Below are 24,934 nucleotides of genomic sequence, written 5' to 3'. Positions count from 1 at the left end.
GTTTTAGCCACTTCAGCAATCTCTTACCACTATGGAAGTACAAATAGTGAAATAATACTTTGGGTGTATATTTAGCATGGAAACATGTAAGGGTCACAGTACTTGTCATTCATTAGGAAATAAAATGTGTTGAAAAAAAATGTCTACTCATCTTGGCTTTCCACATTAAAGAATAATTTAATTTGGCAGGATTTACTAGTCTTACTTTTCTTAGCTCTGCATCATATCCAGCTATTTCTCACAGATCATTCTGAGGTTAAACTAATAAATGTGCTACAGACATCTTCAAAAGATGTCAGAATAATGGCAGTGGCCAAGATAAGAAGGTTGTCAATCCTAAAAGATGCAGGAATATTGTCTTCAGAAGCAGTCATGTTTTTTTTTTTCTCTTCATACTCTGAATATGTGTTCCACAAAATCCCACTATACTGTCATTTTACCACCTGTTTCTTACTACCCTGAATGACAGGTAAATGTCAGCGTGGTGCGTGTGGACCCTTTCAAATGGGCTTCACGACCAGAGCTGAAAGCAGTTTCAGCTAAGAGAGAATGCCACTTTCATACATCCCAAAATGTTACATTCGATAACACACTCTAGTTTCACTTCCAAATCCTTTGTTTCAGCCAACATTATGTAGGACTTGTGGGTTTAAGATTTATTTTAATGACTCAGGAACTATACTCTGGACAAGACAGAGGTAAGGCAAAGCAGTGCTCCTTTTAAGCAAACAATTATGCAAGTCATTTTACTAAGCTGCTAGTCTTAGCATAAAGGACAAAGTTTGAATCCACACTGTGTGACTATCAAATGGAAGTATTTGATTTTTTTTTACAGGTACTATTAATACTAAATAACACATGTAACAATTTCTGAAATCCAATCTGTTTTGCAAATATAAGCTTTTATATTTTTATCATCTTGGACAGCAGAAAAGACAAAATGGAAAAGCACCTCTAGAGTTCAGCCATTTTAACATTGACAAAACCTTCCAAATACACTGGCACACATTCCAGGGGAATTTTCTTGGATTAAAAAAAAATCAAAACGGACTCTATTGTTTTCTTTCTTTAAACAAAAAACCTTGTGCAAACACCACATGTTTTTGAAATTCTGACCAGCTTGGCTCATGGTTACTGAGTGAATCGGGAGCTGACTTTAGCAGTTGGAAAGTATCTACTGCTGGTCCTCTTTGCTCAGAGCACTGAATCACACTACCTCTACTCCCTCCCCCTGTCCAGAGCCCAGCATTACAAAGGTATAACTGGTGGGAATCTTCAATTAGACTGAGTCAAATTGGTGTAACATTTGATCATCTGAGCATCTTCTCTCCACAAACCTGTCCACACTGCTGCCTTTAATCCAATGCATAAAAGAGATCTACAGATCCAAGAACCATGTTTCTGTCACCTCTTGTAGCCCTCCTTCCATTTTTTTAAGTGAACTTGTCTCAACTCATATGATAAACTCTTGGGAAAAAGGACTCCATAGGTTTATACCTTATTCTTTTATTTAAGTTACTAATATAATTGAAAAAGGACAATATCCCAGAAGTAAACGAGTTATACCAACTAATAGCTTTATATGGTAATTAAAAGGACAATAAAACTAAATTATAAGAACATACAGCCTCTAGCAATTAAAGCCTTGGACTATTTAAAATCACTAGATAGAATGAAGATCAACTAGTCAACCATTTCTTTGCTGAAATAAGTACTATTTTAATAGCTGCATGTGAACAGACAGTAATAGCATCTGCTGATAAACCATTTGAAAAGTCAAAACTAGCTTAACTTTCTTATATGGCTAAATGCAGAGGAACAAATGCATTAATCACAGCTCAGTCTCACAGATAGACAACTCACATAATTTTCTTGGTGAAGGAATATTTCATATAATCTTAAAATAATCATTGCCTGAGACTTCACTTGAATCAACACGTCAGTTTATATTGGGATATTAGTTAGCTTTTCCTTTATGCCTAGTGTATATTTCAAACACATGACCAAGGCAAGAAAAAACAAAACCTTAGAAGCAACAGGTAAGTCTTGGTATGAAAAGAGATACCTGAAAGCTTCACTCCTTTTCTCAGATAATGACTTACTACACTACTTACAGATTAAGAGGTTAATTCTACCTGTCAATCTTACCTAGCATGTAGTTTATGAATGTTAACTCCTAACTAATCATTTTTAACTGTATGAAAAAAAATATTTCTTGGCAAAATAAGAAATTGCAAGGTATTGCATGTTCAAAATCATGATTTATTGATGTGTTTTTAATCATGTAGTTCCTTGCAAAGATACACTTTATAAATTATGGAACATGTATAGTTCTTTCCACAGTTTTCACATTTTAGTCCTCAAGTCCAGTTCAGTATATTTTGAAACGAGATGTTCAAAGGTAAATTATGCAAAATGGCTTTAAAAAAACTAAACTAAAAAGCTCCAGTTCTTTCAGAATCCAAGATACATATATAATAAGCAGCATTACAGTATCTGCACTACACCCCCAAGCGATATATGCAGGAGAAGCAGCATACAGTACCTGCACCAAACCTCAAGGTACACTTCATGATTAGCAGTACACAGCACCTGAACATCTACAGCAGCCTCGAAATTTATCTTAGTACAACAAATGCTCAAAGGGTTTACAGCATCTGTAGCAAGGTTAGATGAAGGGTTATAATACATTATAACGTCCAAGTGAGCCCTGCTTACCTGTGCATTCAGAGCTGGTCAATGCACAAGCAGTACAGACCAACATTCCACCACTGCACTGTGACACTTCCCAAGCAGAGCCACGTGCCCTGCAAACTCATCCTGCAGCACAAGAGAACAACTTGCTGCCCGTATCCCTCTCCGCTTCATGCCCATCCTGTCGAGAAGGCAGACTCCACTGAACTTCTATCAAGATCAAATTACATGTATGACCAACTGACATCACTGTGTTGGTGGGGATGTACCTCTGTGGTTAATTTTTATACTTCATGATTGCTTGCCCTTTGACTGTTTTTTCTTAAGGTTGATGTTGACAAAATGCCAGATCTTAAAGGCAAACAAAGTAAGTTTAATTTAAAGAAAACATTTATTTGAAGTTCTTTTAAGTCACACAATTTAACAGATGTAAGACAACTCTTTCCCCTTCACATTTCAAGCCTTCACCAGAGACAACACACTGTCCAATGGACAGTGAGATTTTCCTGTAACAATTCCTTTTGGACAAGCCAGTGTCCAGGCTGACAAAGACTCATATTTTAAGCTGACTGATTTATAAAATCTGTTTAAAACCAAACAAAACGAACAAAACTTTGTTATCAAAATTTTGTCACAAAGTAAAGGTGTTTAATACTCATAAGCCTGATTTCAAAACAACATCCCAGCCATTCATAATGAAATAGAACATACTGCCTTCAAAAAATTCCCCAGAATTTTAAAATGTTCCAAATATATACACATTTATAACTTAAGTGCTCGTTAGCTACAACCTTTTATTCATGCAAGAGTTGTGAGAGGAGAAGGTGTTTCTTAGAGCGGCTTTTCTGAAAATGCAGTAAAACTCTTCACTCGTGCAAAGAACAAAGGGGTGTACATTTTGTCAATGTCAAAAGTAGTAACAGCTGTCTCACCAGTCGATCTGCAAAGAGTATTATAAAAGTTAAATTAGACACAAGTTGTTGTTTAAGATCCTCTATAACGCAATCATGTTCCACAGTACGGTGTGTGTATCAAACTACAGCTGGAATCTGTCTTTTGTACTGCCTTATTCTAAAAGCATCTGAATGTTGGCCAAATCACACTACATAGAATACACTTCTCATTTTTTACCAAAGAAACCACTTTCCCCTTCCATTCTTATTATTAGGTCCAAGCCTTGAAACAGTGCAGGACACCACTCAAGTCACCATATTAATACTGAAGTAAAGAATCCCCTTCCATTTGTTTTGCTTGGAACCCTGAATTCAGAATGTTTGTTTACAAAATTTTTTAAAAAAGAAACACAAGTATTTCTGAACATCAGTGACAAAAAGCATACATCCTCCTAGCTGTGTTTTATACTGAGAGGTACAGCAGAACCTGAGCAGCACAGAAACTTCATGCTGAAAAGAATGTCTGTGATATTGCCACTTCTTCATAAACTAGGTATGAAAGTATTAGGTTTTATAAAAGAAATTTTCTGTTTATGGAAGTTACCTATACTCCTAACCAGTGGTAGTTTACTTCCTAGATTTTATATATTTACAGCTCAATAGCTGTAAAAACACTATAAAAACACTGAATGTAGCAATTAAGATGTCTCAAAGAAAAGGCCTAAATCCACCCTAAATGCCAAGATCAAACATCTGGACAGCCAACCTGTCAGTCATTTAGTGTCAGGTGCAAGAACAGAGGCCATGGCTCTTGCCTGGTCAGTGATTAGAACAGCTGGTCACATGCCCGTATTTTGCACTGCTGGATTATACAGTTTGTAAGCATTACAGTTCTCACATGATGGGTGCAGACATTCCTAGTTTGCACATCCACAGAGGAAAAGAAATATACTTTAATGAATATGTTTTCCATACCTCTTTACTAGCACCACACTAAGTCATTCAACCCTGATTCAGTTCTGAAATCAACCAAACACATACTTGAATTGGCTAAAATATCACAGTCCTGCTTAGGAAACTTCCCATACCATTATAAAAAGTTACTAATATCTTGGGATGTCTTACAGTTCATTACAATATATCAAATCAGGACCAGCTACTGTTTTCAGGGCATTTGTTAAAGCCTCATAATTCTCAGTCTTTACATCTTCTGTACTTAGTACAAATTGATGTGACCAGTGTTTCTATATTTAAGTATCCTTCTTCAATCTTATTCTCTATTTACTTACTTGTAAGTTATGTGACAAGAATGATGTATCCAGACAAGTTTGTTGAACCTCTGGCGCACACTGGAGCACAACTGTAGTCCTACATGAAAACTGTGATCTGTTTCTTGTGCAGGAACACGACGGAAATACCTGTATTTGTGGTAGTCAATTGGTTTCTGTACAAAGAGAAAAGAAGTTTCATGACCGACAAAGAACATATTGCGCAACTATTTATCCTGAGGCCTAACTACCCATGAGGACAGATTGTTTTTCCTTGAAAATACATCAATTTAGATGTTATGAAAGAAGTTTTCACAGAAAGTAAGACAAGCACGGAGGACACCACCCAAACTATACAAACTCACTATAAAGTAATGTAACACTTCAGCTCTTCACAAGTTTCTCTTGACAGACACTTCTTTAATCAGAAAATTTTGTGACATGTATGTAAGTTGACCAAATGATTTGGAGTTCAATTAATGAATACTGCTTATTTAGTTTTATGTAATGACATAGAACATAACTGCACACAGTCAAAACTGATCTCAGAAAATGACCTCTTCATCCTTTCCTTCCATTTGTTAACAATATTAAAAAAACCTACCTAATAACACCACACATGACAATTAAGCCCAAGGGGGAGAACCACTGCTCAGTGTGAGCCAGATATTTATCTGTCTTAATAAAAATATTATTACAGATTTGGGAAAAAAAGGTATGATAAATCACCATTCTTATTCACATTTTATTTTTAAACCATACTTTATTTTTACTCCTCTGGTGTAATGCAAATCTTCAGGTGCCTTCAGATACTCAGTCTGATAAAACACTTATTAAAAAGTTCCCTCCCTCGTTAAACTATTTTTTTTTTTCCATTTTATTTTGCTACCTACCTCTTCCTTTTTCTTCATTATTACAGCAAATACTTTGGTTTGATTGTCTGTTTCCTGGGAAAGGCGATAATGGCCAAGCAAGATTGCATCCGTTCTGGAAAGTTAAGATGAAGACAGTGTCAAGGACAGAAAAATATTCTCTGTCTCAAAAGAATGATGTACTTATAATACAAGTATCAGCAATGAAGACTGCATATAATAATGAAGGAAACTATTTTTTATTTCCATTTAGTAAAGCACTAAGCTCACTGAGAATATGAAATGATGAAAATATTTTGGATGGTTGCTTTTCATTTTCCCAGACAGGACAGTAAAGACAAGTTAGTCAGTTCCATCTAGCCTTCTGCTAAATATTTTCAGACCTCTGGTGAACAGGTCAAACCTGTTCTGAAGTCACAGATGCTGTTCTATGCTTTTAACAAGTTTGTGCAAACATCAAAAAAGAGATCAAGCAATAGTTCAGTTATATCCCACTAAAATCTTCACTTTCCTTCTAACAGTCAAGGAAGTGTGAGAAGGCGGTCAATAACAAAATAGTATCTTTAAAAGGATTCTAAACCCACCAATGTATTCTTCCATCTACTTCCTTTAAAAGTTTAAAATCACATAACCTGCAAAAGAAATCTAATTACAGTATCAGGACATTAAAATTAAAAATATCTTGGCATAAAGACCAACATTTTTTGTAGTTCTCAGAAAAGAACTATAAACAACTATAACACAATATAAGTAACATGGTATTTTTGCTCTTGTTTTGCTAAACCAGGATATAGAATCTGAGAAAAAAAAAAAATAGAAATTGCCAGGTAAAAACAAGATGAAAACTGTAGCAACAAATATTTTATTTCAATAACCTTGTGTTTTTAGTTCGTAAGCGAGGAACTATAGATGGAGGATCTTCAGGAGTTGTTAGCATCATAACTTGACCATCTGGAAAGAATCTCAAATACCTGCAAAAACATAATTACACAATACAAACCTTGAAAGCATATCCTTTTTCTGGGTTTTTTTTTTTTTTTTAATCACAGGACGTTTCCCAGAAGGATATAGAACTTAGTAGATAACAGGATTTGAAAACACATTTCTTCACACATGATATAACAGGAAAAAAAGAGATCAGAAATCAAAAGAGAGTTTTTAAGATTAAAAGATCAAGTTATGAAGAGTTATGAAAGAGGGCAGAAGTTCGGGAGTTTTGTCACCTCTAATCAAAGCAAGAAACCTACCCTGGAACCAAAACTGACCTCAAGTAAGTTTCTCGATTCCTTGCATCAAGTGAGACAAATGCAACAAAATCTTAATTACAGTATCAGTACAGAATGGACAATGTCATATGGACTTTTTCAGGTTCTGGGATCTGATCAATTTTTACAGTAATCAGATATTGTGCTCATGTCTGTGAGACTACAGAAATAACCATGTGATTCAATGATTTCTGTTAACAGTTTCCAGCCTCAGAAGGGACAGAATTGAACAATAAACACTGGGAACAATAAGATGAATAACAGCAGAAAAACAGGCTGAGGAAACAAATGGCAAAGTATTTACAGCAAGTTGAGAAAGCCCAGCCTCTTGATTATTTACAGTTGATTACAAATAAGTTAAAAGACAATTCTTGTATAATCACTTGTTCTCCCTTTGCTGAAAACCATTATTATATCAGAAATGTAAAGCAGAAATGATTTGGTGAAAGAAATCTGTGGACAAGTATTACTGTTGGTTTTGTATAGGTTTTACCCATGTGAAATGGTATGAATGAGGATGAAATGTGTTTCTAAGCCCATCTCTCCTTATCATAATAAATCCTATTTCTTCAGACCTATTCTCAAAAAATATACATAGCTTTACACACTGTGGCAGTTCCATTGAGTTTTACAGAATTATCAATGTTTGTAATATCAAGGGCTGGATTCAAAGAACTTAAGAGAGAAACATTTCACTCACTCATTGTACTACAGTTCTACCTGTAATATTCCACTTGGTGCCACGCTCTATAGAAACCATCAAGAGATTGTTCTCCTTGACGTATGTATTTTGTCTTGCTGATATATACACCTACAGGAAAGGAAGATATAAGCATACAAACAAAAATTAAGTACATAAAATATTTAAGATGAAAAACCCAATAATCTAAAACTTTTGAGTTTATTTTTGTTACTTAAATACATGAAAGCTTTTATCCCTTGCACTCTTCCCATCTCTTAACAGATATTCTAGATTCAAAAGCCAAAAAAAATACAATTAGGTCTAACAAAGTCATAAACATCAAACCCACCTCATTGCTTCTGTCATGGTTAAATGCAATTAAAAAAACAAAACTATTTTGAGAAGTACACCTTACCATCAAATCGAACGCGAGGCCTTTCCAAAAACATTTCCCTCCAAGAGGCATATGGAACAAGTTTATTGCAGCTCCTGCCCCATATTTTCAAACAGACTTGATGCCAGATTTCAGGATCTCTAGTGAAAATGAGAAAAAAGCAAACCCCATAACTTTCCTGCAAACCTTGTTTAGCTTTTATATATCAAAGTAACACACTCCATTATCTAGTTTGGATGCAACTGAAATAAACTTTCTTGAAGAACAAAAGCTCGTAATTTAAAATCGTTGACGAATGTGCTTAATCCTGGAGCATTTGAAATTCACTTCCTCCTCCCAGTGAAATTCAAGAACACAATGACATTTTCAGCCAAGTACAGAACAGCAGCCTGGCACTTCCCTGTGTGGCCATATGAGGATGACAAGACAACAGATATTATTTTGGAGACCTTGCAACTCTGACCTTCAAACAAGGTAGAGCAAGTGAGACTTTCAGCAACATTTTTTATTACCATGAAGTCATCTATCTAACATACTATTTAATAGTGTATTCAAAAGCTGAAGAGCACTGCCAGAAACATAACATGAAAATTGGCATGGGAATAAAAAGCAGGACATAGTCCTACATGTACAATTTAGCAGCCTAAAAGCAAAAACCACCTCCAAACCCCACCTTTCCAACACATTCATCTGTACATACTGTTCACATATGCTTGAGCATAAAAAAATCTTTTTCTTCCTTAGAACAGAGAGAAGCTTCACTCTAGATAACTTATCTACAGTACCTGGCACAAATATAAAATCCTCGACAAACAAGAGATAATTGCTCTAATGATCTGAGGTCCAAGTCACTTGAAACCACCCATCGGAAAATGTACATCAGTACTTCCATAGGCAACACTGCAAAGAGAAAAGAAATCCTTGTTAGATGGTAACTCATATACTCAATAACTCAACACGCAATCTATAATTTCAGGTTTGAACATTACTGAATTTCTGACTTTCCATTAAAAAAAAAAAAAAAATCTACTTTTTCACACTGTAGCCAGATGCCAGGGAACAAAAGAAATATCTTTGATTTAAAAAGTCACTATACGTTAGAAAAAAATCACATAATAAAATAACAAAAATCAAGAGCTGAAAGTGCATTATGGTAAGATGACAGGATAAAATATAGCTTTCAACTACAAATATCCATAACTGTAAGGTGTCATATAACCAAAATGCCACATATTATATTGCAAATCCACAGTGCCTGTGAAGCATTATTTTCTTCAAACTGATGTTGTGTGTAACATTACTTCAAGGCATACTGCTTTTGCATGACAAGCTAAATAAGCTCAGGTCAGGTTCAATATTGGCTAGGAGGTCCTAAGAACAACCTATCCACTATGAAATCAACATGATTATCACTCTATATTTTGTGGTAGAGGTCCAGTGATTGAAAATGGTATCACACAGCATTGTTGTGTTGAAAACCAGAATCTTCATCACAGCACCACAAGATCATATGATACTTTTCCTAGCATTAAAAGTTCAGTGAAAAAGATCTGGGTAATTAAGCCAACATTCTTTCTAATAACTTTCTGCCTCCCTAAGTTTTCTCTGTTGTTTCAGTTGGATGTAATTTTGTTTACTAATCTTACACCATCAGGAATTACACTTCATTTATTTTCAACTACCACTGCTTTTCAGAGCCTATGGCTTGAATTGTATCATCACATGCACTTAAGACTGGATGATTTTACTCAGTATAACTGCTTTGAGATCAAATGGAGAAAATAGCTGAGCAGCACAAAGGTACATGTAACAGTAATGAGCTGTAAATACTGTGGTAGAGACTGCAATTCAATAAAATTCTGATTTTTAGTGAAAAAACATGCTTCTTCAAAAAAACTGCATTGCTGCACTCCCACAAATCTGTCGAGACTGTTTTTGCTATAAAATTCTATGAAACATAAGCTTCACATTTCAGAATACTAACATGATAAAAAGTACATACACCTCACTGGGCACCAGTTTCTGTATTCATTTCATGAATCTGATTTAATTCTTTGTTTTATTATTGAGAAGTCGTAAATTTGCCACATTGCCTATATTTACAACCATTAAACTCATGTATAAACAAAAGTTGTGCAGATTATTGCTACAAGGTACAAAATAGTGTCTGGCAACTTATAAACTCTTTGGTTTGTGAACTCTTAGTGCCTTGGAAAATGGGAGATACAAAGGCTTAAAAATCTCTTACTAATTCTAACGGGTATACATCTTCCATTCACATAGTCACCAGTCAGCCAAAGGCTTTGATTATCTATTTTATCATCCATGCTTCTAAGTTTCTAGTAAAGTGGGGATTGCTAAGACACTTTGCTTCAGATACTGGGCACGCCCTGTAGGAAAAATATTATAGCATTTCTGGTGAAGAATATTATCTTGGTCCTAAGCTTGTGTAAAAGAAAAAAAAACTACTATGAAAAATTGCTCATATGTTAGGGAGAGGAAGTAAATATATTCAGTATGTCAGTTACACAGCAAAGTCTCATCCTGTCCTGTTACTAAGGGTTAACCAGTATTTTAAGATTATGAATGCAAATAAAACATGAAATGGAACACAAGAAAACAATTCAGCCAAATCCAGTGCTTCACATTGTTTCAGTCTTCCTTGGGCTGATGAGGTTTGTGACTATTGTACTACTGTGATGACCAAGAAAAATTCTTTCCATCCTACTAACTTCTGAAGCAGACATCATGACTTTAACAGTTTTCATTCTGCTATAAAAGTCATTAAACAAGATACTGTGGCACAGGACTGCCAGTAAGGCAGAAAATAAAACCAGAAAGAGACTATGATTGTTGCTCAAAAGAGACGTCTCCTGAGATCATTTTACAGTAATGTCTACAACATCTTGACTTTACTGGCAAAAAAAGAAAAGATGCTTTCACAGGTGTACAATGTCACAGTTGGTAAAATAAATAAATTTTTAAAATCCCATTTTCTTTATGTTTTGACCTTAACAGCTTGCTACATGCACTTTATTTTCCTTCCTTGAACAGATGTTTCCAAGAGCAACTGATAATTGCAGATGTAAACCATACACCCTTTAGAGGCATCTGACTTTGAGTTCATAGCTTATATACACTCTCCAAAATTTAGATCTCGTAAGGAAGTCTCAGGATAACTGTCCTAGAACTGAACAGCACTGAAAATCACTACCCTTCAAAAGTCTTTCTAGCTATGTTATACAGTGTTGCTGAACCTGAAAACATATTTGTTGTAAAAATCTGATACAGAATCAGAAAAAGAGGAAATGTGAATATGCAAGTTCTTCACAGAACAACTGTCTTTTACTCACACTTAAGAACTGTACTAAATATTTGCAAATCAAAACAAAAACACCCACATTTTTCCAAACATTAACTAGAAGAAAACTGGAATACATTTACTTCAGCAAGTCTGTTCCTAGAAGCTGCTACTTTTAAGTATGACTCTGGTCCTGAAAAAGTCTACTTAGTAGTAATACTACATGGAAAAGCTTGTGCGATAACGGCAAAATCATGTATGAGAAAAAGATATGTTTAGCCAGTTGATGTTCTTTACATCTAACTATAAAAGTAAATAAAAAGACACTGTGTACATTTCTTTAAACGTGGCTTTAGAATGAAGGAGACAAATGTTTTAATATAATGAAACATCTCTAAATTCTGCCTCTGAACCTTACAGTGTATCTTAACTCATACCTGAGATGTGGGTCTGGCTGACATCAACCTCAGGCTGACAAAGTTTGACTGAAGAGTCCTGAAGAGTTAACTGCTGCTGGAAATCTGACAGGAGATCAGCCATTTTGTCATCCTCTTTGTTATCCTCAACACTAGAAAAGGAGGAATGCCAACACTGTGACAGCAAAAAACCATACCAACAGATGTCCTTATCTTGGCATCCATCCGCTGTCTCACCCTCATTCAATATATTGTTTCCTCTATGTATTCAAAGCTATTTCATTTCATTTCATCATATAATAAAACAACTACTGCAATCTTACCAAGTTCATCTAGATTTTGCTGGAATCCATTTGACAGTAACTACTTTTTCATTTAATTCCAATTACAGTTCCTTTCTGGATTTGACAGTTCACTTTTTTAGTGAAGTCACTGAAGAATTGCTTGACCCCATGAAAAGACAAATCTCGTCTTTTACTTTGTCTAGGATAAGCCCTATGCAGGAAATAAATTATAATTGATAGAAAGTTGTATTTTGTAATCTTTGTCACAATGTAAGATACTGAAAACAGTTATGGATTTTTTTTTTGTTTACTCTTGCATTATTTACCAAAGAGTGATCCTCAGTGGGATTATTCATCAACAGTGAAGGAAAACTGCTTTTTACCAATTCTGTAAATAGGCAGACATAAAAAACTTCAGGAGCAGGAGTTGTATGTCATAATATGATCCTTTAATAGGTGCACGCTTGCTTGCACCAAGTAACCACAAACTACACATCTCTCCTTGACCTCATCACAAAACACTCTTTTCCCTGATTTGGTATATAAGCTAGCTAATAGATCTTCCAGTCACTTTGTAATATTATTCAATTCTACTCTAGACAAGCTTAACAGAATGAGCTGAGAATATAAACAAGCAACTATCAGACGTACCAGTGGGTTTTAAAGTATTATAGAGAAGACAATTATGTTTGGACCTGTCATAACTAAGCCTACAGTAACATGTTGCACTGAACATACCTTTGTTTATTTTGATGAATATGATGGTCAGTCCCAGTACCTAAAGGCCACACTGTAAATTCTTGTTTCAAATGTAATTGTGTAATTTGTTTTTTTTCTCACCATGACTGTATGAAACACCTACAACAGTAACTCAAAAAGCAAAAATACCATAGCTAGAATCTCGTGGAAAAAACCTCACCTCTACAAATACTGCCTTTAAACAACAATTTAAGAGTACTGACTGTTTTTTCCTCACTGTCATGTAGCATTGGGGACAGTGCAGCAACATTTACAAAACCGAATGAAAATTCACAGAATCATAGAGTCATTTAGGTTGGAAAAGACCTTTAAGATCATCAAGTCCAACCGTAAATCTAACACTACCAAGTCCACCACTCAGTTATGTCCCTAAGTGCTACATCTACACATCTTTTAAATACCTTCAGTTTTTTTCAGGATATCAGCAACCACTTCCCTGGGCAGCCTCTTTCAATGCTTGATAACCCTTTAAGTGAACAAAGTTTTCCTAATATCAAGTCTAAACCTCCCCTGGCACAACATGAGGCCACTCCCTCTCGTCCTATCACTCGTTATTTGAGAAAAGAGACTGACACCCACCTCGCTACAACCTCCTTTCAGGTAGCTGTAGAGGGCGATGAGGTCTCCCCTCAGCCTCCTCCAGACTAAACACCCCCAGTTCCCTCAGCCGCTCCTCGTACGACCTGTGCTCCAGACCCTGCACCAGCTTCGTTGCCCTTCTCTGGACACGCTCGAGTCATTCAATGTCCTTTTTGGAGTGAGGCGCCCAAAACTGAACACAGGAATCGAGGGGCGGCCTCACCAGTGCCGAGTACAGGGGTAAGATCCCTTCCCTGTCCCTGCTGGCCACGCTATTGCTGACACAAGCCAGGATGCCATTGGCCTTCTTGGCCACCTGGGCACACTGCTGGCTCATATCCAGCCAGCTGTTGACCAACACCTCCAGCTCATTTTCCTCCAGGCAGCTCTCCAGCCACTCTTCCCCAAGCCTGAAGCATTACATGGGGTTGTTGTGACCCAAGTGCAGGACCCAGCACTGAGCCTTGTTGAATATCCTAAAATTGGCCTTGGGTCATTGATCCAGCTTGTCCAGATTCCTCTGTAGAGCCTTCCAACACTCAAGCAGATCAATACTCCTGCCCAGTTTGGTGTCAGAGAGGATTAATGAAGCGAGACAGTAATGCTAAAATAAGAAAATAATCCTAAGAAAACCAAGATTTTTACGTGACTGTAGTTTATCACCCAGTATTTTCTAGTGCACAAATGCACAGCAAAGATTTCATGCTAGTCAATGCATTCAGAAACTAAAGTAATGAACGTAAACAAAGCACTTAGCTCACCTTACTCTCTTTTATATTGAGCCAACTACTGCACTGAACCTGTACTGCCCTGAGGCAACAAGACTGAGCTAGTAATACCACATGGACATGGCTGTATTCTCCTCTTTCATTCTCAGTTTTAGAACTCTTGATTTCTTGTAGCTATCACCAGCATTTAAGCAGTGAATTGGGATGCTCTGTTTCATAAGCTTGTCTTTACTACGCTACCTGAGCTGTAACAGAAACTTTGGCCTTAATGTGAACCCTGTCCTCAAATATGTCTTGGGCTCAAGTTAGGCCAACCTTAAGCCACGACACATCTGGTGTGTTGAGACTAAGGGTAGTCTGGTCCTGGTAATGATTCAAGTCTAGACGACTCAAATTACAATCTATGAGCTTCTTGGAAATGCTCCCACTTGGCTGTGTCAGTCAGTACAAGAACAGTAGTACATTCCCTTGCTTAATTACGATGCTTATTCCACGGTACAAAACTTTTCCTCATTGAATTTTCTGCCATCGACAATTTTGTAGATGATCCTAAACGTCTAGCTCATAAATTTGAAAATCTGATATCAAAAGTAATAAAGTGACTGATGCCTTTTTAAAATAACAACATAACTATTTGTAATCCTTCAACTAGAATTTAACTGGCTTCAAACAAGCCCATTAACTTCTTTGAACTACAGTATAGAAAAATCCTCCTTGGACTAATGCATCTGTAAACTTTCAAATGGATTTGAATAGACATTCAAATGGATTTGAATAGACATTCAAATGTCTATTCAAATGGGAAGTAGACAAATTTTCCAAATGTTAAGAGACTTACAACTGTGTACCAAAGTAGAGCATTCATATGTTTTAGAAACAAAATTTCAGGTTTCAGTACTCCTATGCACTTCATTAGTAAATTTTCATACTTACCACCTCTTTCCAACTCCATCACCATCTGGGGACCGTGTATAGGTGATCTTAAACTCTATGTCAGGCACAAGCTGCATGGCTAGACGATAAAATTTGATGGCTGAAAATAAAGGTTTAATGTTTAAACATGTCTGATGCCTATACTAGCTTATCAAATAATTTTTCTAGAGAGATGGTGAAAGCACTAAAAACATGGAAAATGCCTTTGCCTAACAAATCTTAGTCTAAACTGATTAGATTTAAATTCAATATAGAAGAGAAAAAACTAAAAACTCCATGTACTCTTTCAGAATAAACAGCTCTCCCAGATGTGTTTCAGCTTTTACAGATTTACCTTTACTACCACAAATGCCAATTACGGACTACAAGATTTTACAGTAAAACATTACAAGGTCCTAATTACATTTGTTGCCCAGTGTGTACAAATTTTTTCAACAAGCTGTAAAGATTTTAGGTATTATATAAGAAACCATGAGGAACATGAAAAAGAATTTGAAAGATGATGCAGGTACCTTAAATCCCTGGTATAGTAGACAGTCATTCAGATGTACACAACATTATAAAGGTGAGAAAGATCAATAAAATATTGTTGTAATTTAAAAACTTCAACAACAGACACAAAACAAGCACATTTTACTGTGGCAAAACCCTGGAAACTACAGAAGGCACAGAAGCAAGCCCCCCCAAACACAGAGCGTGAGGAACCTGGCTGGAGGAAAGCAGCATTTTAAAAACTTAAGTAGCAAGCAGAAGACTTGAAGGGGGATGAAGGAAAACCTGACAGACTGGGTTTCTTCTAGCATGCCTTTAACACTCCAGAGATGCTACAAACACCGAGTCGAGAAATAGGCCCAAGAGAATCACACTGTGAGAATGAACTGTTACTTAAGCTGCAAAATTTCTGTCTTCTGAGTTAAATTAAGAAGATCACAGAGTTAAGTGGATTCATTGTATGTGCATTCAATCTGTTTTAATACTGGTATTAAGATCATATGTGTATGTTTCTTTGTATTCCACATGGTAATACCAAAATCAGAGGGCAACTCTCCCTCAGTTTGGGCCCTTAAACACAAAACCCAATAAAACATTAGTGAATGTGGAGCTCAGAATTTGACACACTACTAAGTCTGAGAAGCCTGAGTCTGGGGCAAGTAAACATTTGCATTTCCTTGAGTTCATGTCAGGGCCAGTGACTGACAAGGATGAGGATTACCAGCAACCAGCTAAACAGAGATCAGTCTCAACTTTAGCATTTAAACTTGCAGCAAGGCCTGTACTGTACTTAAATATGGACAAGCTGCTGCACATAACTGTGTCACAAACATCAGGTATCAGCACATTTCAGAGGAAGGCTAAAATGCCACTTGGATTCTAATGACCTGGGCCAGGTCAGCAGATAAAAGTGTGGTCTGAAAACAGATGTCCCAACATGTGCTTGGTAATATATCTGTGTCTGGCATGAGACTTTGTCTCTAAGGTCTCATACAGATCTATGTGTAGAAACAGTTTAGTTTCTTTAAATTTCAAATCAAATTCAACTCAGAAAGAATGGATTCATACTCACACAATCCAAATACCTAAAACACCTTTGTGAATGCAACTGTTAGGAGTTACTACTTCTCTGCTGCTATGTTTAACACATAAGGAGTGCACTCAATCAGGTGAAGCTATAGCTTTCATTTTATATACATAATGCTTAAATATACTGCTTTCCTTGTATATTTCTTTTTTAATTTACTTGGAAACTGTTGGTATGAAAGAACCTTCACAATGTACTGCATGATTTCCTAAATGGTAGATTACACGTCAGATTTAGTTCTGACGCTTTTTTTTACTGCACATTTAATTCTATACCCAACATACAAAATACTTTAGCCTAAAGTAATTTTGCCCTGTAAAAACAGGTAATAAATTAGAAACTAAACCAACTAATTTTATTACCTACTGGGGACTCATATTTCTCTCAGTTCATCTGAGATCTGGAACATCAGCCAGAAATATCTTGCAAGGGAAGGAAATCCCATGGTGGAAAAAAAAATGTTTTATTCAACAGGTAGCTGAGTTCAGGAGCTTCCAGAGTACTCTGAGTTTTGCATATCTTGACATATTTTGCATCTGCACTTTAACCAAGGTGGCCAAAACCTCCGGTGGATGAGCAGGATGGCATGTTATGTTCTGTGTTCCTTTTTTTTTAACGAAAGAAATGGAAACTGGTATCTCCACTACTGACCTACAGGACTTGAAGTTAGGACAGTCTTCTTACTCTATATATTCTGAAAACTAAATATGAGGAAGAGAACTTCGAATTTCCATTTTTACCAGTGCTGATAGCAAGAGGGCAAGCAAGCTAAGCATCTTAAATATTTATGGCAAACCTCATAACATAAGACTACCAGATTGAAGCATTCACTTCAGGAATTCTTAAAGAGGCTACCTTAGCATGCTGTGTAAATTAAAAAAAAACAAAACCCAACCAACCAACAAAACATTCCATGGGTTCAGGAGTTCTGTACAAAGTGGAATGAACAAAAGTGAGCACTGGAAATGTAGTGCATTGTGCACCGCCTTGATTAATTACTATGCGCATTTCATGTTACAAAAGCCATATAAAGAAGCATGCTATATGAAGAAGCAATCCAGTGCTTCTTCATATAGTCCAGTGCTAGATTTCAAGATACTGTTGTTTTGTCTGAAAGTTAGAAATTCTCTCCTTGATCTCACTTTACCTTCACCTCATCTGAACTGTGATGATGGTTCCTTTTAGAGTAAGTTTGTTTGCTTATCTGAATAACTGAGCTACTATTAGCCTGCAGTTTAAGTTCACTGGCATCATGCAGTCTTGCAGTGTTAGATTCCTCTGCAATAGGAGTGTTCATTTTAGACTTCCATATTACCTTCATAAAGGGCCCCATTTTGTTCTTCTTCCACTGCCTTCAGGAAAAGTTCTTTTGCCTGCACAATAAATTACACAGAACACTTCTTAAATTCCTTACAAATACAAGCGCATTGTCACTTGACTCAGAATTATTTTTCATCTTACCTACTGTACTCTTTGAATAAGATTAATAAAATAATCCCCTAAGCAGAGTGAGAAGACATACTCGTGCTATGAGCCATAACTGAAATTCCCAGTCAACAAACTATCCATGTTCCTGTTGCTCACCCCTTAACTACAGTCTTTCAGAAAGCAGACTGGGATGGTGACAAAGCCAAGCATAGAATCTAGAAAAATCAGCGCACGATTATGGAAAGACATTAGTATGGAGACAATGGGTTGATCGTGCCTGTTATTTCTCTAGATGTAATTCAGCATTAGCTTTGAGGATAGTTACACTGCAGTACTAACACACACCAAAAAATCCCCAAATTATACATCTCTTTTCTTGTACCTTTTCCTCTTTTGCTATCTCCTGCTTCCCTCTGGCATCTACAGACTTTACTCCAGGTCCTCTTGAAGATGCTCTGCATGGCAGAGGTTCCAACCCACTAGAACTCATACCTGGGGCAAGCTCAAACATCCACTGAGCTCTGAACATCTGGAGCTCTGCCTAAAAAAATCCAATTAATTGTGATTTAGCATCACATATTCAGACAGTACATCTTCTGAGGACAAATTATGAAGTACAACTACAAAAAAGATTTTCAAAATTCTGCTTTACACTTCCAAGTCTTAAATTGTTTCAGTGAGTTTAGACACAGCAATTGTTTTATAGTAAATTTTTTTTTTAAAGTGCACAAGTATACTTGTTCAATCTCCGTCAATAACATAAGTGCTTTTATTCGGACTGTTCACCTCAGAAGAAAAACTGATGTTTCGAGAACTGGTTGTTAGTACTACGGCTATGACCTAAGACTCCAAAGAAAAGTATTCTGTTTAGACATGATGTTTTTGTTTATGCTGAGTTATCTTAAGCAAGAAGTCAATTAGTTCTTGAAATTAAAATTTAGAAAACCTAATTTTTTATACACAAGCATACTAAGCTTTATAATAATCAAAACTGTCATTTATATAATATACAAATAAGACCTCTCTTTTAAAAAGAATGGACTATGCTCTGTGAAACAAGTTATAATTCTTGCCATGCATTTTTTTCAGGATCTTTGAAGTTACAATTTACATGCCTTTGGCAACCATCACAATTTCTGGGGATCAACTACACAGAAATCTAGTACTGTAAGAGAACATACTTTTCTATTAGACTGCTTTTATCAACTTTCTGCTCCAGAAGAGAGCGATAACTTAAACTGGAATTTGATCCATACAAAGACTGCTGTCCAATTTCTACAGTTCTTCAAAGAAATTCCACATCTGACACAAACTTTCTTTTCATCTACATAGATAACTGAAGACTGAATTTGACACTTGGAACACAATGCAAAATCAATCTATTTCATCTTTGGAGGGGCAGACAGATTAACCATTTGCAGATCAACAAATGTGTGGTAACTAAATAAAAGTAATGCAGCTTAACTCACAGCAGTACTATGTTTGTAAAAAAAGCCACTAAGCACGAAAGACATACCTGAAGATTTGCTTCACCGGATCTTTCATTGTCATCGGTTCTTACCAAATCAGAGTGACAATCTTCTTCAGCTTCTGCCTAGTAGAGAGCAATCAGATGTGATTATAGAGTCTGCGTAAGTCCCTACAGTACATTCACAAAGCACAGCTGTCATGGACACACACACCCACAAATTTAAGCATACTCTTTGCCCAAGCCTACTCATTTACCCCAAAGATCAATCTTAATTGATGATAAAAATGAATCTTAAAATAACTGGTATTCTTTGCACTTCCCCACTAACCCAGTGAAGTTGGCTTTTACATCTCAGTCACATCAATCCAACACAATTAGTTATGTATCACTTGAAAGCTTATATGCATCAGTACACTGCCATAATACCTGAGTAAATACACTCAATGTCTAAGTCAAAGCACAGAACCAAAGCTTCAGTATTAAATGGTAGTGTGCTTCATACAAGAAATCAAAATTTAATTATTATCTTCTCATTGTAAACGTAACCAGTAGTTTTGATTTGTTTAACATTTACAAAAGCAGAAAATAGATACTTTATGAAAATTACGGGGCAATATGGGCAACTTCAAAAACTACATGTGAAACTAAACAAGAAATGTATTGTAAAAGAAAATAAAAAGCTAGAATGAGAGCTTAACAGCTGGTTTAATTTACAGTACTGCTGTGATACAGGTTAAACAAACAAGACTTTAAATAAAACCTTTAACTGAACTTAACAGGGCTCTAGATAGGAGCAAAACGCAAAACGATGCAAATAAATGCTCATTGTGAAATATACTGAGATTTATGGAATCTACTAAAACAAAGGAAAACTAATTCTGAGCATCAGTGACAAGCCACTACAATAACAACAATAGCAAGATTCCAGTAAGGAAAAAAAAAACCCTCAATGAAGACATTTGTTTAAAGTTCTTCCTGCGGCTGAAATATCCCAGTTTTTGTACCATTCTGCACTGAAATTCACATCTATAGTTCTGCAAGTATATAATGCAAAGTGACACCATAGAAAGGTAAACCTGGCATTAAGATTACCACAACTACTTACAGAAGTTTTTGTTTCCCACTCCTTCCTACTGTAGACAGTGCTCAAAGACTTCAAGGGACATTCTGTCAGATTCTTCCAATTTCTCACAAAGTAATCTCTATCTTCTGCACAAAGTGCAGAAATCAAAGCATTCTTGTATTCATAAAATTTATAAAATTTTTATAGCATCTAGAAGCTCATGATCGAACTACAGAATACTGGCAAACCTGATGGGAAGGCAACGTTTAATCTCTTTGTCTTGGTAACAAACACCTCCCTGGAGTTCAGCTGCAGCGCTTTTCTCTGGTTCCCCAAACCACAAACTTACTGGCTTGTCATCTGTAAACGTGGTTTAACTGATGCCTCAGTCAATGTATGTTTTACAACTGATAATGCAGACAGTGCTGGTCGGTTAAAGCAGAAAGATATTGTATCTCTTTCTACACTCTGATTTTAAAGCTGTCCATTTTTAATTTCTCAGTAGAGAAAACAGGTAAGTCAGAACACTCCAAAGCATGAGCAGTGTTAAATCTGAGCAAGGAGTAAATAACTCAGAAATTTCATGGATTTGATTCCAGAATTTGATTGCAGGCAGTTAATGTCCTATGAGTTACAGCAGTCCTAACATGTTATTTTAGCCAGGGATTATGTCTATGCTGGCCAAGCGGAGATAGCCTAGGAATGAGCTAGCACTGAAATGGATGTCTGTAAAGTGCGTTATTATGGCACAGGGCTGACACAAATAATGCCTGCCTCTGCCTGTGCAGAGTTCAAGGCTTCTGGTTTGCAGCTGAATTATGTCCAGTCAGCTCTCAGTCTGGGCAGAATAAGCCTGGTTTTATCTGCAAAATGCAGTAACTAGTAATTTCTAAACTAAATCAACACACTATCTTCTTGTGCATAAAGGCATGCCCATTAAAACCTTTAACTCATGAAGCCTGTAAATAATTCAAGAGCAAGAGTTAAAATTATTTAGAAGGTTATGAAGTTGGCTGAAGTCTACCTCATGTTCAAAAACTTTTTGTTTCAGTAATCTGTTTAAGAGTCTCAATTTTCCTCCCTCATCTCTGTTCAACTGCTCTACTTCTTCATTTCTGAGTCACAGTTGGTCAAGGTTCTGGACCAACTGCTTCCAATATGTTCTTCAATGTTCTTTAGGACTTAAGTATGTTCTCAATCCAAACAAAAAGTACACAATACTATGAAAACCTAGTCCACAACCTAGAAGCTGTCAAAAAACATCACAAAGTTGATTACAAACAAAGTTTTGATTTTCATCACTACCTTCTCTATACTGAGTGCATGTGTGATCTGAAGTCTCTCATATCAAAGGTGTGTCTGCTGGCAGCAGTGACAGCATAAGTGACCATTCCTCTAATTTGCCAATAAAGCAATTTATTCACATTGCTACTGTATGTTTAACGGGACTCAAAAATTAATCTCTATTAACAACTTTTCCACTATTTATTTGACTTGATGAAACCCTACGGTTTTGCTAGAACAAATGAGTAAACATAGGTGTCACTGGAGTAAGGATCTTCACCCCCAGACACTCACGAGACCACACCTAAAGCAGGTTGTAACTTGCATAAATTGGCTCCTTGCCCCCACTCTGACAATAATTAAATTGTGGTTATAGTTTCTGAAGTTCACAGAACATTGCACTGTAACTGCTACTTAGTGGATAAATTTAACCTGTTCACCTTCATGCCTTCCTCCTGCTGCAAGTCAGCTGTCATACGGGACAGCGACTTTATCCTGCTCTAAAGGGATCCTTAGTATGTACTGATCAGCTCAAATCATTTTCCATGAGAAAAGTGGTAGCCAGTCAAACCACCAAAAGGTCAGCATGTCAAAAGTAAACATCTGAATTAGACAGCAACCTGTAAAAAGAAGTCAGCTGATTCTGATTTATTTGAACGGCTTTAGAAATCATTTGCCAAATGTAAAACTAGTTTATTTGCACGGCTCAGTTTTGGTTGTTTTGCAATCACTCATTGCATGTTGATTTCCTCAGAGAACAACAACCACTTACTGAATTGCCTGTAATGTCAAGTCCTTCAATAGTTCAGATCAACAACACAAAGCCAAGATCAGAAACAGTTCAGAGTTTGTCACCAGCTGAACTGGGCTACAGGTGAACTGTACAGAACTAAGGGAGAAGGAAGAACAACACAGCAAACCAGTGACTGATGGCTAACGTTTTTCTTGGTTTTATAAGAAAATGAGGAAGTTACTCCGTATTTCTGTCAATGCAGTAGAAGCAACGCTGTTCAAAAATAACAGTTTTAAAGACAGTGGCAAGGCGTTTTAAGAGCTCTGGAGTGATATAAACGGTTTAACTTTAAATGACCAAGTTCTCATGATGGATACTTGAATTCATCTTGAGGTGAAGTCAGAAAGGCAACGCTGAACCAAACAATATTTCTGTTACGTTAAAATACCAAAAAAGTAAGAGTGCCTGGCCCACGGAGCCGTTTACATTACCAAGAGACTTTATGCCATCTGTTTTTTGAGGGAAGAAAGGGAAAGGTAGGGCACACTCATCTGGGATGACACAGTGATTTGTTCAGGTGTCTGTACCGATAGCTGGATCGGTGCCGGATCAAGCAGCCCCACTCATCAGCCCAAAACCCTCTGCGGAAGGGGCCGTGCCTCCTCGCGACGCAGCCACCCGGGCTGGGATCACGGCCAGGATCGCGGCACGCTTCCCACAAGCATCGCCCGCGGACAGGCGGCCGGGGCAGGGCTGCTCGGCCGCAGCACGGCTCGGGGGGCCGCTCCTCCCGCCGCCGGGCACACACCCCTTGCCGCTGCCACGGCCCCTCCCGCTACCCCCCGGCGGCGAGGCGGGGACGGGACGGGCCGCCGTCCGCCCGCACCTGCCGCAGCAGCCGAGCCCGCACCGCCGCCGCCTCCCCGCCCGCCCGCCCCAGGCCGCACCGCAGCGGGGAGCGAGTCGCGGCCGGCCCGGGGCCGCTCACCATGCTGCCGGCGCTCGGGCGGCGCTGTCCCGTCCCGGGGGGGTCTCTGCCCCCCCCGCTCGGTCCGTGTGTCCTCCCCGCGGGGGGAAATTAGCAGAGTTCTCGGTCGGAGAAGCGCACCACGCAGCGGGAGTAACTGCGGGCCCTGCGTACGGCAGCCATCTTCCCGGCGAGTGAGGGGCCGGCGGGCCGGGAGCAGCGGAGGCACGGACCAGACAAACCCGCCGGGCCAGAGCGCCGCCTGACGCACGGGCCGCTCCGCGCGCGGGGCCGCCCGCCCGCACTACCCGTCCCAGCGCGCCCCGCGGCCCCGCGGCGGCTCCCCCGCCTGCAGCGGCGCGGCGCGCTGCCTGCCGGGAAGCGCAGTCCCGGGCCGCCCCGCCGGGGGCTGCGGCCGCGCCGGCTGGGAGGCGGTGCTTTCCCGGGCCGAGCCCGCCGGGAGCTGTGGTCCCGCCGGGCGGCGATCCCGGCAGACGACGCCGACGCCGCGGGCGGCAGCGGCTCTGCGCGGCCTCCGCTGCTGCGCTTGAGCCCCGGTCTAGCGCTCTGCCGCCGCCCCAGTAGTGCGGGGAAAGGCGGCCATGTCGGGGCCCTGCAGCGGCCTTCTGCCCCCGCGGGGCGGCCCCTCAGCCCCGTGTCAGCGGGAGCAGAGCGCGGTGCGGGAGCCGCCATTTCCATTGTGGCCGCCGTCAGACCCGGGCCTTGTTACCGGCAGACTAAAAACCCGATAACAGAGGAGTGGCTGGTACTGTGGCTGCACAGATGAAAATGTAGCTGAGGTCATGCGAATCTTGTGACCTTTGCCTGTTCAGCTCCATGAACAGTCATTATGTGCTCTCTGTACACCTCATCAGGTGTTACAAAATAGGACTAAAAGCATTTTTAAAATCTGTATTACGGTCTCTTTTCCGGGAGAAAGTCACGTGTATGGGTCTTTATGTGTGACCTATGAGCCCTCACCCGCATCTACAGCCCTGAATGTTTTTAGGAGCAAAAGGAGGCCCGTGTCTGTTCTGGAGAGGGGCAGGTGCACGCTCGGGCAGCGGGAGCAGGCCGTGGGTAAGGTGGCTGTGGCCAGAGGGGAGGCGAGGGCTGTGGGAGCCAGCACCAGTGGAGGGTTTCAAATCCAGGCGACTGTAGAGCTGCTCTGTGGAGAAGGGGAGTGCGAGGTGGACCCAGGCAGAGCCTGCGTAAATTGTTGAGATAACAGCACTACGGCTGAGGTTTTGAGATAGAGCGATCATGAATACAACTGGTTATCTTCAATGTTGCTTTTCGTTTGGGCTTGGAAGCAAAACTGTGAGGCTTTTTTCCTGCCTG

At 38.6% G+C, this 24,934-nt stretch overlaps 1 protein-coding gene across 3 annotated transcripts; it reads right to left on the bottom strand.

Moving 5' to 3' along the window:
• Positions 1-2,241: 2,241 nt before the first annotated feature.
• On the bottom strand, positions 2,242-23,869 carry FBXO9 (F-box protein 9). 3 transcript variants are annotated; one of them, XM_074895758.1, is made up of 13 exons: positions 23,615-23,869; positions 19,592-19,665; positions 18,458-18,616; positions 17,963-18,020; positions 15,069-15,168; positions 11,807-11,937; positions 8,854-8,968; positions 8,090-8,208; positions 7,713-7,803; positions 6,603-6,698; positions 5,749-5,842; positions 4,877-5,031; positions 2,242-3,634 (listed from the first exon to the last, which is right to left on the bottom strand). In XM_074895758.1, exons 3-13 carry the CDS (start codon positions 18,602-18,604, stop codon positions 3,526-3,528), a joined length of 1,215 nt encoding a protein of 404 aa, XP_074751859.1. In that variant the 5' UTR covers positions 18,605-18,616; positions 19,592-19,665; positions 23,615-23,869; the 3' UTR covers positions 2,242-3,525. The 3 variants fall into 3 exon arrangements, with proteins under 3 accessions (XP_074751859.1, XP_074751857.1, XP_074751858.1); XM_074895756.1 differs by having other exon boundaries at positions 19,592-19,669; positions 23,615-23,752; XM_074895757.1 differs by lacking the exon at positions 18,458-18,616 and having other exon boundaries at positions 19,592-19,669; positions 23,615-23,752.
• Positions 23,870-24,934: the final 1,065 nt, after the last annotated feature.

Source organism: Athene noctua, chromosome 1 (assembly GCF_965140245.1).
Source record: "Athene noctua chromosome 1, bAthNoc1.hap1.1, whole genome shotgun sequence".
NCBI classification, from domain to species: Eukaryota; Metazoa; Chordata; class Aves; order Strigiformes; family Strigidae; genus Athene; species Athene noctua.
Note: the sequence above shows the minus strand (reverse complement) of the source record. Positions and strands in the feature narration are given on the sequence as shown.